The sequence below is a fragment of the Zootoca vivipara genome, chromosome 12 (assembly GCF_963506605.1).
Source record: "Zootoca vivipara chromosome 12, rZooViv1.1, whole genome shotgun sequence".
In the NCBI taxonomy this organism is placed as follows: Eukaryota; Metazoa; Chordata; class Lepidosauria; order Squamata; family Lacertidae; genus Zootoca; species Zootoca vivipara.
In genome coordinates this window covers 3,438,641-3,452,909 of record NC_083287.1, presented here as the reverse complement: position 1 = coordinate 3,452,909, position 14,269 = coordinate 3,438,641, and the positions used below count along the sequence as shown (strand labels likewise).

The 14,269-nt window shown below is 43.3% G+C and overlaps 1 protein-coding gene across 4 annotated transcripts in view; it reads right to left on the bottom strand.

Moving 5' to 3' along the window:
• The window catches only part of EGFR (epidermal growth factor receptor), a 155,326-nt gene that overhangs the window by 26,480 nt on the left and 114,577 nt on the right, over positions 1 to 14,269 (bottom strand). For all 4 annotated transcript variants that reach the window (XM_035101352.2, XM_035101351.2, XM_035101353.2 and 1 more), the window contains 7 exons: positions 13,883 to 14,082; positions 12,769 to 12,901; positions 10,297 to 10,396; positions 8,442 to 8,599; positions 4,609 to 4,644; positions 1,621 to 1,762; positions 668 to 790 (listed from right to left, as the gene is read on the bottom strand). In XM_035101352.2, coding sequence (XP_034957243.2) covers positions 668 to 790; positions 1,621 to 1,762; positions 4,609 to 4,644; positions 8,442 to 8,599; positions 10,297 to 10,396; positions 12,769 to 12,901; positions 13,883 to 14,082 — 892 coding nt within the window. The remainder of the gene's footprint in view (positions 1 to 667; positions 791 to 1,620; positions 1,763 to 4,608; positions 4,645 to 8,441; positions 8,600 to 10,296; positions 10,397 to 12,768; positions 12,902 to 13,882; positions 14,083 to 14,269) is intronic.

Sequence of the window (14,269 nt, the reverse complement as noted above, 5' to 3'; positions counted from 1 at the left end):
CAGGGTTAAGTATATATCACAAAATTTATGGAAATGATCACAGAATCATATGGCAGGAAGAGACCACCACCCTCTCGTGTTCTGACCAGGGTTTGAATAATGCAGTAGTTCTATTTAGGGCTGCCATATGTCTGGAATTTCATAGACATAGCTATGATCCAGCCCTTGTAAACAGCATTTGGGCAGAAATAACTAATCGCTGAAATGTCTGGGAAAATCTGTCGGAAGTGTAGATTTTGCCAAATTTCCTAAAAGATTGCTCAAAACTTCCTCTTTTCATAGAGATTTTGCAACGCTTTAATTAACATCTTACTCAAATGTGAGAAGTGGCAGCAGCAATGGCCCAGATCAGATGTAAAATGGCCCCATCTCCTAGCTAGGGAACAGAGAATGCAATATGAGCATTCAGGCTTCCTCCTGCTCCTTCTTTTTAGTTAATGTTAACTAGGTGCAGAACTGAATCTGTACCACTGGTGTAACCACAATTACTAGTAACCATGACTAGCTTTTAAAACAAAGTTTAAAGTTTAAAGATTGTTTCTAATCCTATTTTCAGTTTCTGGCTGAAGGAAGGGAGGGGAAAGAGCAGTGAAGAAGTGTTACTTCCAACATACAATTAGAGAACATTCCGATTAATCTGAATAATTCATTCCTTTTCTGACCTTACCTTAAAGACGGTACCAAACGCTCCGGAGCCAAGAACTTTGATTTTTTTAAATTCGGTTTCCTTTAGAATCCTTAGGAGTGCCTGGTTTGGTGCCTCCCCACTGGGCGTCAGGGGTTCAACAAGCTGTCAAATACCAAAAGAATATGGTTTAAAGTTACAGGTAGGTAGCCGTGTTGGTCTGAGTCGAAGCAAAATAGAAAAAAATTCCTTCAGTAGCACCTTAAAGACCAACTAAGTTTTTATTTTGGTATGAGCTTTCGTGTGTATCTGAAGAAGTGTGCATGCACACGAAAGCTCATACCAAAATAAAAACTTAGTTGGTCTTTAAGGTGCTACTGAATGAATGGTTTAAAGTGATAGGCTTCCTACTTTTTATATTAAAAACAAAAACAAAACCCAGATAGGATTACCTCTTTTTTTTTTTTTGAGAAAACCAAAACTGGTGACAAACTTACATTTCACCAGATTTTCCTGAATAACATAATGTAGTACAAGGCAAGGAACCCACAAGATTGTGAGCCTTGTTTTTAAAGCTCAAGGTAAGCAAATCTATCATTACAGTCTGAAGGTCAGGTATGAAATCTCAAGTGTCATGGAGAAATGGAGGCTCCAATGTGTTTAGCTCAAATATGAGCTAGGTTCTGTCCAGAATCAACAGGGTCACAGTATGGCATAATATCATGGCCATGACAGATTGCACAATGGCCTTGAGTAGCATGTGTAGAGTCCTATTTACCTAGGAAGAATATACTATTGTTTGAGTCCTGCTAAAAAAGTGTTATCTCCCCCCACCCCCGATGTGCTTCTTTGAGGGAAGACAGCTGGATTCCATGCAATGAATAGGAAATAATTGCTTATTAGCACTGGTAATTTGCAAAAGACTCCAAGACCCTGGCATACATTGTTTGTGTCAGTTTTGGGCAGCACATTACGAAACAGTTTGCTGCACCTACCTCTCTTTCTTGCAGCAATCTGCGCAAAGTACGTTTTCTAACAATGCGACGCCTGCGAAGGTAAAGGCCAATGCCCAATGCGATAACGACAAAGCACAGGATTCCTCCAACGACTCCAGCCGCAATGGATGGGATCTTGGAACTAGAAGGCAAAAACAGAAGTCATTATCTTTAATCTCATATGAGGGTGAGGAAGCCAACTCCCTATCTACTGAGTATCCAAAGCGGAGAATCTTGATTTTAAATGAAGGGGGGACAAAATAAAACTACGGTAGATTATTCTTCTAGTTCTGCTCCAGGGCAGCTCACCTGGAGCCTTCATCATATATAGTTATGTGCCAGGTAAAAAGGTTTCTCTTCAACCAAGCCTTGGGCTGATTAGTATTCTACAGCCTTGTAATGTGATGGTGGTGTTTTTTTTGGGGGGGGGGTTATGATTTACTTGTGTTTTTATTTTGTAAACCACCCTGAGATTTTGTGATGAAGGGCAGTATATAAATTTAATAATAAACTAGCTGACCCGGCCATGCGTTGCTGTGGTTCTTTCCTGTGACACCCCCCCACCCTGTCATGATCCATGACGTATCCTGCCCCTCCTCCCTCCACCCCGGCTCATCCCTGTGTTTGGGTAGGATACCCTTCCCTTTGTTGTCCCTGGGGAGTGTTGGCCCCTCCCCCCTGTATTTCCATACCTTGGCCCCCACCCTTCGAAAAGGAACTGTTAGGTTCTGGGTTCTATTTCCCAGCATGCACTTTTGTCTGAACCTTCCGTTGTTCCTGGGGAGTGTTGGCCCCTACCCCCGGTATCTTCCTACACTGGCCCACATCATTGGAGAAGGAGTTGTCAGTTTCTGGGTTCTATTTCCCAGTATTTACTTTTGTCTGAGCCCTCTGTTGTCCCCTCCCGCCTGTATCTCCATACATTGGCCCCTGCGAACGAATCGTGAACATTTCTATATATTTAGATTAAGGATAGGGGATGATGATGTGCCCTGGGACCCAGATAACTACTTAAAGAATCCCAACCCCGGGGGTGTGTGTCAAATAGCGAAGCCCCATAGTCCCGTAGCAACAGACAGGCCCAGACAGAAGGAGGGGGGGTCATATGGGCCTCTTGGGACGGGCCTCCGAATCTAAAGGGGGCCTCGGTCAGCATATTCACAATCAGTAAAATGATAAAAGTAACAAAAGGGTTAAAAACAGGGCCACATTATCTACCTGGCCCGGGCCCTGTAAGGGCCTGGCAATAAAAGGTGCATTCTGAAGTACCCGAGTTTTTCAGTTCCATAAAAAACCCAGGAAGTGGCAAGGGGAAGGTAGGGGATTGTAAATGGGGTGGTTATCTACCCCCCCACCCTACGTCAGCCCATGACCTATTTGGGCTCCTCCTCCCCCCCACCTCCCACCCAGGGCTCCATTTGGGATAGTATTTAATGGGCTGTAGACCTGAGGCCTAGTATGTAAAATGGAGCCAAGGCCTCCTGTTTTACAGGATCTCGTGGCAGAGGCGGGGTTTGTGGGTGTGGTGTGTTGTTGTGCCTAATCCCTGTGACTGGCCCCATGTGTCCCGATCCATGATCTATTCAGGTTGTCCCCCCCCTCCATGACCAGCGTATCTCAGGACGTTTTTAAGGATGGTATTTATTTTTGTCTTGTGGATTTGGGGGGGGGGTAGTGGTGCTAAATTGTAAAGTAAAAACCCCTTGCTGTGCCCCCAAGTGTGTTGATGTGGGTTATCTACCCCCCCACCCTACGTCAGCCCATGACCTATTTGGGCTCCTCCTCCCCCCACCTCCCACCCAGGGCTCCATTTGGGATAGTATTTAATGGGCTGTAGACCTGAGGCCTAGTATGTAAAATGGAGCCAAGGCCTCCTGTTTTACAGGATATCGTGGCAGAGGCGGGGTTTGTGGGTGTGGTGTGTTGTTGTGGTTTATCCCTGTGACTGGCCCCATGTGTCCCGATCCATGATCTATTCAGTTTGTTTCCCCCCCCCCCATGACCGGTGTGGTAGTGTTGCTAAATGGTAAAGTAAAAAACCCTTGCCATGCAGGGGCCTACATAAATCAAAGGCTGTGCTGTGCCCTGTGCCACCCCCCCCCCCAGGCGGGCCCCGACCTCCACTTGGCAATGTTGGTTTTTTGGTGGGGTTTTTTTGGGGGGGGGGTTAGTGGTGCTAAATGGTAAAGTAAAAACCCCTTGCCATGCCCCCAAGTGCGTTGTTGTGGTTCCCCCCCCCCCGAGCCTGTCAGGGGCCTACATTAAACAAAGGCGTAGTGGTGTGATAATGGCCGCCTTGGGGGATTTTCAGTTGCTTGGTTGATGATGATGTCATTTGGTTTGTGGGTGTGGCTTAGATTTCACAGGAAGGGAGGGGTTGGAGGGGGGTACTACGCCACTTGAGGGCACTGTTTGACTTGGTGGAAAAGCAGGTCTGTACCTGGGCAGGTGTGTGATTTGAGGGATTTTTGCCCCCAACAACGCTCTAGGAGTGGCCTGGATCGTTGTGTCAAAATTTCAGGACGATCGGTCAAGCGGTTACGGAGAAAAGTGTCAAACGCAGTTTCACGATTTTTACATTTTTATATATATAAACATTAATGCAGAGCTGTGACAGCCAGCCTAAATCAACATAAAAATCAATTGACTGTTACATATTAGCCTTATTAACAAACAGAAATCTGAAGAGGAGGAAGGGGAAAAAATGGAAACTACAGAACAGTCAAAATTATACTAACTTGCTGTGCTTAAACTGTACCTTTCCAGGGACTATTATATATACACATTGGAAATTCATGTTGTATATTCAGAGGGTCATTAGATTTCTAGTGTTTCAATATTATATCTTAGCCATAAGCAAAACACATTTTAACCATGAAATATGGTGTGTGTGTGTGTGTGTGTGTGTGTGTGTGTGTGTGTGTGTGTGTATACATGTTATGTTCAGTATAGACATGTAATTAATTAGCAATAGTTAGCAATAGTTACCCATTAGGACAACCTTCAAGCCCTGGTCCTTTGCACCTGTAAAAAAATCACACACACGAACACAGAGAGAGACGGAGAAGAGGCAGCAGAATTAATACGTTTACTGCTAGATTATTCAATGGACATTTCAATTTTTTTGCCCTGCACACATTTTTTTAATATATAAAGACAACAAGCTTGCTAAGGAAATACAGGACCTGGGAAAATGTCAAGATCCCTGAACCAGATGCATTTGTTAAAAGAGTAGAGTACATTGTACTAAAGGAACAGCTTCTAACGCAACTGTCTTAAGCATACTGGGAAGAGAGCCTGCCAGAACATTATTCAAGTCCATTATTCAAACGGTGCACAGAACCTCCAATTCCTGCCCCCCTCCCAAAGTACAAATTCAGTCTCTTCAAAAGCAGTGCCTTATTCACAGGCATCAAAAAGATGACACAAAGCATCCTATCACAAAGAAACAACTGTTTGCTGGCCTACATGAAAGGAACCAGCAATTTTGCTGTGAGTGGACAAAATGCTCACTTTTAACATTCTTGCTAGTAGAAAAGTATTGGTTTAAAATATCTGGGGATAGAACTAACACAAAGGGATATCTCTCAATTCCAGACCTCAGGCTATTCAGTGCACCCTGTGTAACAGAACAATTTTTTGTTTGAGGGGAAATCTTTAATCTCAATGACTTGACTTATGACGTGCAAGGTGATTTTATAATGGAGGAGCAAAAAACACTGATTTGCCCACAAAAGGCTAATACAGTTCTGTTTCATGGATAGCAGAGATGTGTGTATACCAGAGTTTCTCAAGATTTAGAAGCTGTTTATATAAACTAGCTTCTCCTTTAGTCTATACATTTGGGATTTTGTGACAACAGTCCACAGAAGTTGTGCATATTTTAAAGAATCAGAAATATCCCCTCTTAACATTCTTAAACAGATAAACTGCTGGGAATATGTGCACAGATGCAGCGACGGAGCCTCCCTGGCCCAGGGAGGGTGCATGTGCAGGGCACACCATGGAGGTGAGGCATGGCCAGGACAAGCCGCAGGAGCAACCCCTACCCATGGCTGCAAAGCAGGACACGCTCATGGCACCCCGCAATCCCAGCACTACCTTGCAAGACCTGCAAAAACAACATGGGGCTCACGGGGTGCCGTGAGCAGGCATGTGCCCTGGCCCTGCAAGCCCAGTGCTGCCTTTGTGAGCAGTGCTGAGTTCACTGGGAGGGCACCATAAGCTGCTGCATCCTTCTCATGGCACTCTACAATTGGGGCGCAGCTGAGATGGATGCAACGGGCCTGTGCCCCGGCCCCTGTGAACCCAGTGCTATGAGGCTAGGAGCCAGGGTGCATGTCTGTTCCCTCCTTCTCAGCTGCCCCCAATTGGAGGCTGCTGTGAGAAGCGATGCCACAGCCCACGAGGCCTCTCTGCAAGCAGCGGAAAAGCTGCTCTGGGTTCCAGGGGCCAAGGTGCACGCCTGATGTCTCTCTCTCAGCTGCCCTCCAGTTCTTTAGGTGGAAGTCACAAGACTTAAACGGACAGAAGTTTTCTGCATATATATTCTGTTGTGTATTGAGTCAAAGGATTTTATATCTGAATTACTATTGTCTGTATTTGCATTAGGGTAAAGCAGGCACCCCCAAACTGCGGCCCTCCAGATGTTTTGGCCTACAACTCCCATGATCCCTAGCTGACAGGACCAATGGTCGGGGAAGATGGGAATTGTAGTCCAAAACATCTGGAGGGCCGAGGTTTGGGGATGCCTGGGGTAAAATAACTGCCTTTTGGTTCCCGGAAGGTACAGCTACTATTGGTTCATTTAAGCTGCTGTATTTGGATCCTCTGTCTTATTGGTTCCCTCCAAAAGGCAGCACTGTGATTGCCTGATATTGTTCCCTCCAAAATGTATCCCTTTCTAGCTAGTCCCCCGTCCAGATAAATGTAGCTTTCCTCTCCTCAGAGCTCAGTCTTGTTTGCTTTAATAAAGAAGTGTTACTAGAGAACTGTCTCCAGCATATTATGTCAAGAGGGCTGAAATCACCAGAACCTCTTTTTTGTTCTGGCACCCACAGCACTTCTATCATTACATGAGTGCTGGCACTGCATTTATTTTTTCAACCAAAAATAGCTTTGAGTGCACGTATCCCTTTTAAAGATCTGTTGGGAGAGGATGTGGGAAAAGGCTATTAAGTTTACAGCATGTAATGTTTTGAAAGAAAATATGATGAAAATGATGTATAGATGGTATTTAACACCGGTTAAATTAGCAAAAATTTATCATACGTATGAAAATAAATGCTGGAAATGTAAAGCTGTGGAAGGACCCTTTTACCACATGTGGTGGACTTGCTCAATAGTAAAAGACTTCTGGGAAAAGATTTATAATGAATTAAAGAAAGTGTTGAAAAACACATTTATTAAAATACCAGAGGCCTTCTTATTGGGCATAGTCGGAAAAGAAATTCCCAAAAAAGATGTTACTTTCTTTTTGTATGCCACAACAGCAGCAAGAATATTGATAGCTAAAAACATGGAAAACACAGGAGATACCAACCGTGGAAGAATGGCAAATGAAAATGATAGACTTTATGGAACTGACTGAACTGACCGGGAGACTCCGTGACCAGAGAGAAGAGTCGGTGGAAGAAGATTGGAAGAAATTTAAAGTTTATTTAAATAAATATTGTAAAATTGATTAGTATGAATTGATTGGAAGTGGTTATAAGCCAGGCATCCCCAAACTGCGGCCCTCCAGATGTTTTGGCCTACAACTCCCATGATCCCTAGCTAACAGGACCAGTGGTAGGGGAAGATGGGAATTGTAGTCCAAAACATCTGGAGGGCCGAAGTTTGGGGATGCCTGTTATAAGCTGTAGGTTTAGAATTTAATGTTTAGATTTAAAGAAAGTTAATGTAATTTGAGATAAAGGATTAAGAGTAATTATGTTATAAAGGTTAGATAGTGTGAGTTAAAGATATTATTTAGAAATTGCTAAAGATGAATGAAAATGAACTGCAGATAGGGAGGACTTGAGGAAGTCACCATAAAATGTGAAGGAAAGTTTATGAATCAAGAAAGTTATATTTCGTCTTTGTTATTTGTTTTGTGTCTGTGTTTATTGTTATGTACTTGATATGTTTTTGATGTATTTCGTTTTATTATAAAATGAATAATTTTTTTTTGAAAAAAAGAGAGATCTGTTTAGGGCTAGGCAATCCTGTTGTACCATAAGGGAGTCCCTAAATACAATATATTAAATATCCACCAGGTGTCAGCACGGTTCTAATCCAAGAGGTTCTTAAAACTGGGCCTTTTTGGGGGCTGCCCACATACAACTAGGTGTGAGCCATTATGATGTCTCAGTCTTTTAGAAGTGTTAACAAGCTGTAAGAGTGGGACCCAAATCAGAACAGGGCTATGGCACTGGGAAAGGGTCTCTTTTAACCTTTCCCTTCACATCTCATCTCATCTTGGCTCATGGGGGGGGGGACATGCAGGTTGAACCTTAATGACATCAGTTAAAATAATTGGATTTCAACCTGACAACATTACATATTTTTCTGTATACCAGACACAACAGCTTCAGCAGTTCCACCTTCAACTACTACCGGTAATCTCTTTTAAGATTTGATATGCCCCCATGTATCAAATCAATTTCTTTAAACCTAAAACACCAAAATCACTTCCAAATCTTTAGAATGTGCCAATTCTGTTTAAGTTTTGATTGTATCTTGTAAGTTAATTTTCTAGTATTTTTGTTTACACAGTTAAGATTCACAAATTAAAATACTTACCACTTTAATTTGCTTTAAAATAAAGTATTTCTACTCACCCGCGAACACAGTTTGGATGACATAGTTGACACACTGAATTTTCATCTGCATATTTCCAGACAATGGTATCATTTTCACCCAAAATACCAGCAGGGCACGACTTAACGCAATGAGGACCATCTTTTACATGGGCACACTTCAGGCAACTGCCTGGACCCTGCATAAGAAATAAAGACATTGGGAAATAAAATACTTCTGTCCGTGAGCTGAGAAGTGCACTAATGGAATGGCATAAAGGTTAGTAAATGTCAGGCACCAGAGGATCCAACCCCCCACAGTAGGTTGCCAGGAATGGAAAAGACAAGGAAAGTTCTTGCCAATGTTGTTTATTCAATATTCACAGGGAGAGGCTAAGAAACACAACCTCTTGGAGTAATGGTGTTGCTCTGCATAAATCTCCACCCGCCTTCTCTGCTCCTTCCTCCTTCATCAACAGCACCACCCACCTTACGGTTGCTGCTTAGGGCCATGGGAATGTGAAGGGGCTCTCAATAATGGGTCAGTTAGTCTTGTTGTTAAGATGCATGCAGGGCTGGCTCTAGGTAGAGTCCTGGTGGCGCGGGGCGCCAGGGCACCGGGCCGGTAGGGAGGGCACTGCGTGGCGAAGCCGCGCGGAAGCCATGCTGCGCCCTGCGAGGGCGCTGGAGCGATCTCCGCCCCTCAGTGCCAGGGCGCGCGACCTGCTCGAGACTGCCCTGGATGCATGACCAGCCCTACGCAGCCAAAGCACATATGATGTCAGCCAGAAAGTGGGGGAGGGGGCATATAAATGTAGAGATGTACTTTCATGGGGCTTCCTTCATGGGGACAGGAACCCTGAGTGATCAGGATTCCCATTCCTGTGGAAAGAGCCATGCACGAGTATGCTTCCTTTGGACTAATGCGGACTAGTGGGGACACCAATGGCACACATCAGTGCTGGAGATAGCGCAATCCAGCAGGTTATTGAGAAGCCCTTCATACAGCTGATACCCATGGCTACCAAACACATTAATTGCCTCCTAGCTGGCAGGCTGGTCAACAGCTCCTCCTCAGAACCATTCCAATTTGCTTGCTCCTGTGCCCTCTTAAATTCCACCCAGCCTTCTTGATTGCTCCCAGATTTGTTCCCAGCCTTTCCCCCAACTGTGTTATGCCACCGTTATGATTGCCTTCTTTCTGGCAGTAATTGTGGTAAATAATGTTGCAGGCGAGATGTTTAAAATGTTCCAAAAGCTACTGGAGACAACCAAGCCCCACATCTCTAGACTTCTGCTGGCCCTAGAACATTCCCCTTAATAGGCAAGTTGAGTGTCCTTCAGGAATGTTAGCTGTGGGAAGTTATATTGCATGTACCCTTTTGGGTACGCAGGAGCAGAGTTGGGATATTTTATGTAAAATGTAACACTGATGTAACACTATGGTGCCAAAAACTGAATTCTCACTAAAGATTAAAATTGTGGTTCCCCCTATCTTGCAGTGATGAATTGTCCATTATTATCACAGCTATTGTCCTCCCCCCCAATGCAAAACTTCCATACAGTACTTCCCTTCACCCAGACTAGCAATTGCTTATGGATGTAGGAGATCCAACATGAAAATGATTCTGCGTTGATTTCAGTGGAGAGAACTGCTCTGCACATGGACAGGGGAGCCCTTATGTGCAAATGACTTATGCATCACTTATATCCTGGGCTTTGCTAGGAATAGGTTTTTCCTACCTACATGAGCTCTCAGCCCCTCCACCCACCAAGCAGATTTACCTGCACCCTCTGTTGCATTGCACAGATCTGAGTCCACCATGGTTTATGGATTGGGGCAACTGAACATTAAAAGTATTTTTGGGAATAAGACTGCAATATAATATGCACTTACAGGTCCTGTGCAAGTTGCATTGAATTCCGTTGAATTTTGCACCAGGCATTCTTGATGGCACTGAAGACACTCAAGATGTCTTACAAACTCCCGAGGGTTCCTGAAATGGATAGAAAAGTGAATATAACTTTAACAGCAAGATCTTACTCCAAGTTTCTGAGTGCTGAAACATTAATATAGTATTTTGTCAGGGTTGATGCACATAAATAAAGGAGGGCAGAAGGGCTATATTATAGCACTGGAAGAAGCAACACTATAACAACACTAAATCAAGCCTGTTCTGTCACTTCCAAAATCTTGCTAAGATGCTCAATCACTCCAACATTGACAACCCAAACCTAAACAGACAATCTCATTAGCTTCAAAGACCAGGCAGGTGATAGTGGATTATTATACAGGTAGTGGCTTATTTAAGTTTAATACCTGGGAGGAAACTCCAATCAAGTCACATTGTCAGGAAAACCCAGCCAGATGGGCGGGGTATAAATAATAAATAATAATGATGATGATAAAAGTTTATAAAATTATGCATGGCTTGGAGAACATAGACAAAAAACCCTAACACTAGATCAGGAGTAGTCAACCTTTTTAGGTACCTACCGCCCACTAATGCATCTTTCTTGATGGTAAAATTTCCTTACCTCCCACCAGTGCTCGATGGAAGGAGGATTCAGCTTGTACTGTAGAACCCCCTACTGCCCACCTGGAATCCTGAAACGCCCACTAGTGGGCGGTAGGGCCAGGTTGACAACCCCTGCACTAGAGCATAGCACTTCTTCATGTAGCACATAGTTAAATTATGAAGCTTGCTCCCGCAAGAGGTTGTGATAGCCACCAATGGAGGATAAGGCTACTAAGCACAATGTCTATGCTCTGTAGTCCAGCCTCCTTCTCAACACTCTCAAACACTCCACACTCAACTGAGCAGCATAAGCAGATCTCAGGGGGAGAAATGTTTTAAACATTCCCTCCCACAACCCTGACAGAAATGGCCCTGCATTAGGAAAAAGATGAATAGCAGCATGGAGTCATTCACCCACATTTATGTCACTTCTCTTGCGCTGGAGAAATTGGCACCTGGCAGGTCGCAATAGAGGGCTGCTTGGTTGAGTTTGGCTTGGTGAGGCACAGGAAGATGCCTTCTGCCACGGCAGGCCATTTGTCCATGCTTCCCAGTATTGTCGACTGCAGCTGGCAGAAGCTCTCCGGAGGCAGAGGCCATTCCCACCACCTGCTATACGAGTCCTTTAACTGGATGATGCCATGGGCTTAAACTGGACCCTTTTGCTCTACTATATGTTCTAGTTCGACTTCAGCTCCACAAGGGCTGACAAGCATTATCTTGAACCAACCATGCTCCAGCACAGAGCTATGCTTCTGTCGCTCAGGTCCTGCAGGTCAATTGTGTCTGCAATGAGGTGCAGACATGAGCTTCAGTCATGCATGCTCTACACCTACAACACGTAAAGCTTTTCAGTCTTTCACACAAGTCCTTCATCTGTTAAATGCTTGTGCAAGTATGGCTAGTTGTATCTGAGCGGACTCTAGTCACACAGTTATTTATAAGCATAATTTTCAGTTAGCATTTGAAGATTCTACACATGAGTAGGCACCTCATACCTTGCCACAATTACATCCTGTGGGCTGGAGATGCATGGAAACCCAGAGGAATCACAATTCAATTTTTAAACAAAGAGACTGAATTATATTGGTTAATCAGTTGATACTTAAATTCAAAGCTTCTCTGAAATTTCCAGTGAATCATTAAAATATAAAAATTGGGAACAGATGGTTCAACTATTACATACTAGGTAACTTTACCACTAATTAAACTGTGTCTGATCATAATTTGATGTGAAAAGACCAAATTTGCCATGTGGGTCACAGCATTACCTGGAGGAATTTTACTTATAAAAAGGTAACATCTGCTGAAAGATAGTCGTCTTTTAAAAAGTTTACATTATGTATATGCTGGGGTTTTGTTTCATTTTGTTTTAAACTAGCCAAAGAAATTCGGAAAGACATAGTAGAAGGAAAAGCAAGAAAAATATTTTCTATGGGAAGCATGCGGAGGAGTCAGTATTGCATAGTTGACATCAGAGAAGAAGAACATGTTCTTCTTGCCTTGGGATCACAATCATTAGCTGGGATTCAAGGAATGGCAGAGCAATTTCCACGCATCCAAGGGACCTTTGCACTTGACAGACTACATATAAGTGATTTTCCTGTTTTCTCCTCAACCAGTACCAGCAAAATAAGTATATTTGATCTATAGTCCTTATAACTTCTGTTATTCTTAGTTACCTGTGCTGATTGCTAAGTTATATGCAACTCCTGCAGAATAACTCCCCGTCTCCATCCTTCTCTGTGGTTCAGCAAAATGCAGAGTCCAGGCACACATGAAAGCTAACATATACAGGATTAAGATTTGAGTATCTTACTTAAATAGAATAGAGGAAACACTTATCTTACCCTTGCACAATGTTGCACTCCTTTACACACTCCCGCTGGCGAATAAAGTTACGGCAAGAAAAGCACTGCAAGGGCCCTGGCCCCCAGCAGCCTTCATCTGAGCAGAGGGGATGGCAAATTTCTGTTGCAGCGGCTAACAGACAAAACAAATTAAAAATTAAAACATCCATACATTAAATAAATCTCAAAAGATGGTGCCAAAGTCACAAGAGAGAATAAGCATGATTCAGTTTCCACTGATTGATATCACTGGGGAACAATGTTTCCTCCTGTTGCATTAGATTTTTCAACTGTTCTTACATGTTATTTCAATGCTGATTTCATATCTGAAGTTGGTTTATCTGAAGTCCTAGATTGTGGTACCCAGAAGCCTTCTCAGGCACCTGATCTCCACAACACCCTCCCCTTTTACATGTACAGTCATGGGAAAAAGAAAGTACACCCTCTTTGAATTCTGTGGTTTGTTATGTTGTTATCAAGACAGAACAACAATAATCTGCTCTTTAGCGAGTCTTAAAATTAGGTAAACACTACCTCAACATATTACAACACCTGACCTACTACACTGTGTCATTATTTATTTACACCTTTTTAGCACCCCTCATTTTGGAATTTGAAAGTTGAAAAATTTAACATGTCCTGCTGCTTCGGCCAGAATGTCTGGGAAGAAGTACCCCCTCCACTGTTTCTCAGAGCAGAGCAACAAGGAAATGGGCTTCTAGGTGACCACTGCAAAGGAGAACAGAGTTTGGCCCCTAAGGAGTGCGTGAAGGGACATTCTCAACCCTGGAACTCTCAGCCAATGCCTGACCTGGCTGACTGCCGGCGCTCTCTCTCCCCCCCCCACCCCCATTGTAACCCTCCTGAACTTTGAAAGTGGGAGCATCAGAGTAGGGCCTCTGAAGGATATGGGAAGGTTCACACACAACTGTGCCTGATATGCAGCTTAGGCAGCTTGGCAGGATTGAGGCCTCCAATATTGCATGCTTAAGGGGATATAGACAAATGCAAAACCAACAACATTTTAAAAATGTGATTAACTGCAACCATGTGCAGAAGTCTCTCTGAAATTTACAGGTAATTTGAACTGGATAAGTGGCCCCTAGCAACTTACCACATTCACTTTCATCTCTGTTTCTAATTATTTTTGTGCTCTGATCTTTTGTTACAAAAAGTTTATTCCAGTTCACTGTGTTACCGAAGCAGAGGTGGTTGTTTTTTAAAATGGCAACATCTCCATCGCTTACTTCCTTCAGACTGTGCAATCCCAGAGATGTTATGTTCAGGCCAGTGATAGCAAGAGCATATTGGCCCCTAAAATGGGGAAAAAAGTATGGTTTCAAAAAAAAGGAGGGGAGAAAAGAAAAATGCAGCTTTTCTAAACTCATTATTCTTTTGATTTTCTGGTGCTAGAAACAAGCTTTGAAATAAATCAAATTAAATAAACAAAAATATGCTGTTCAATATGTTTTAAGTTCTATAGTATAAAAAATATTCTGAA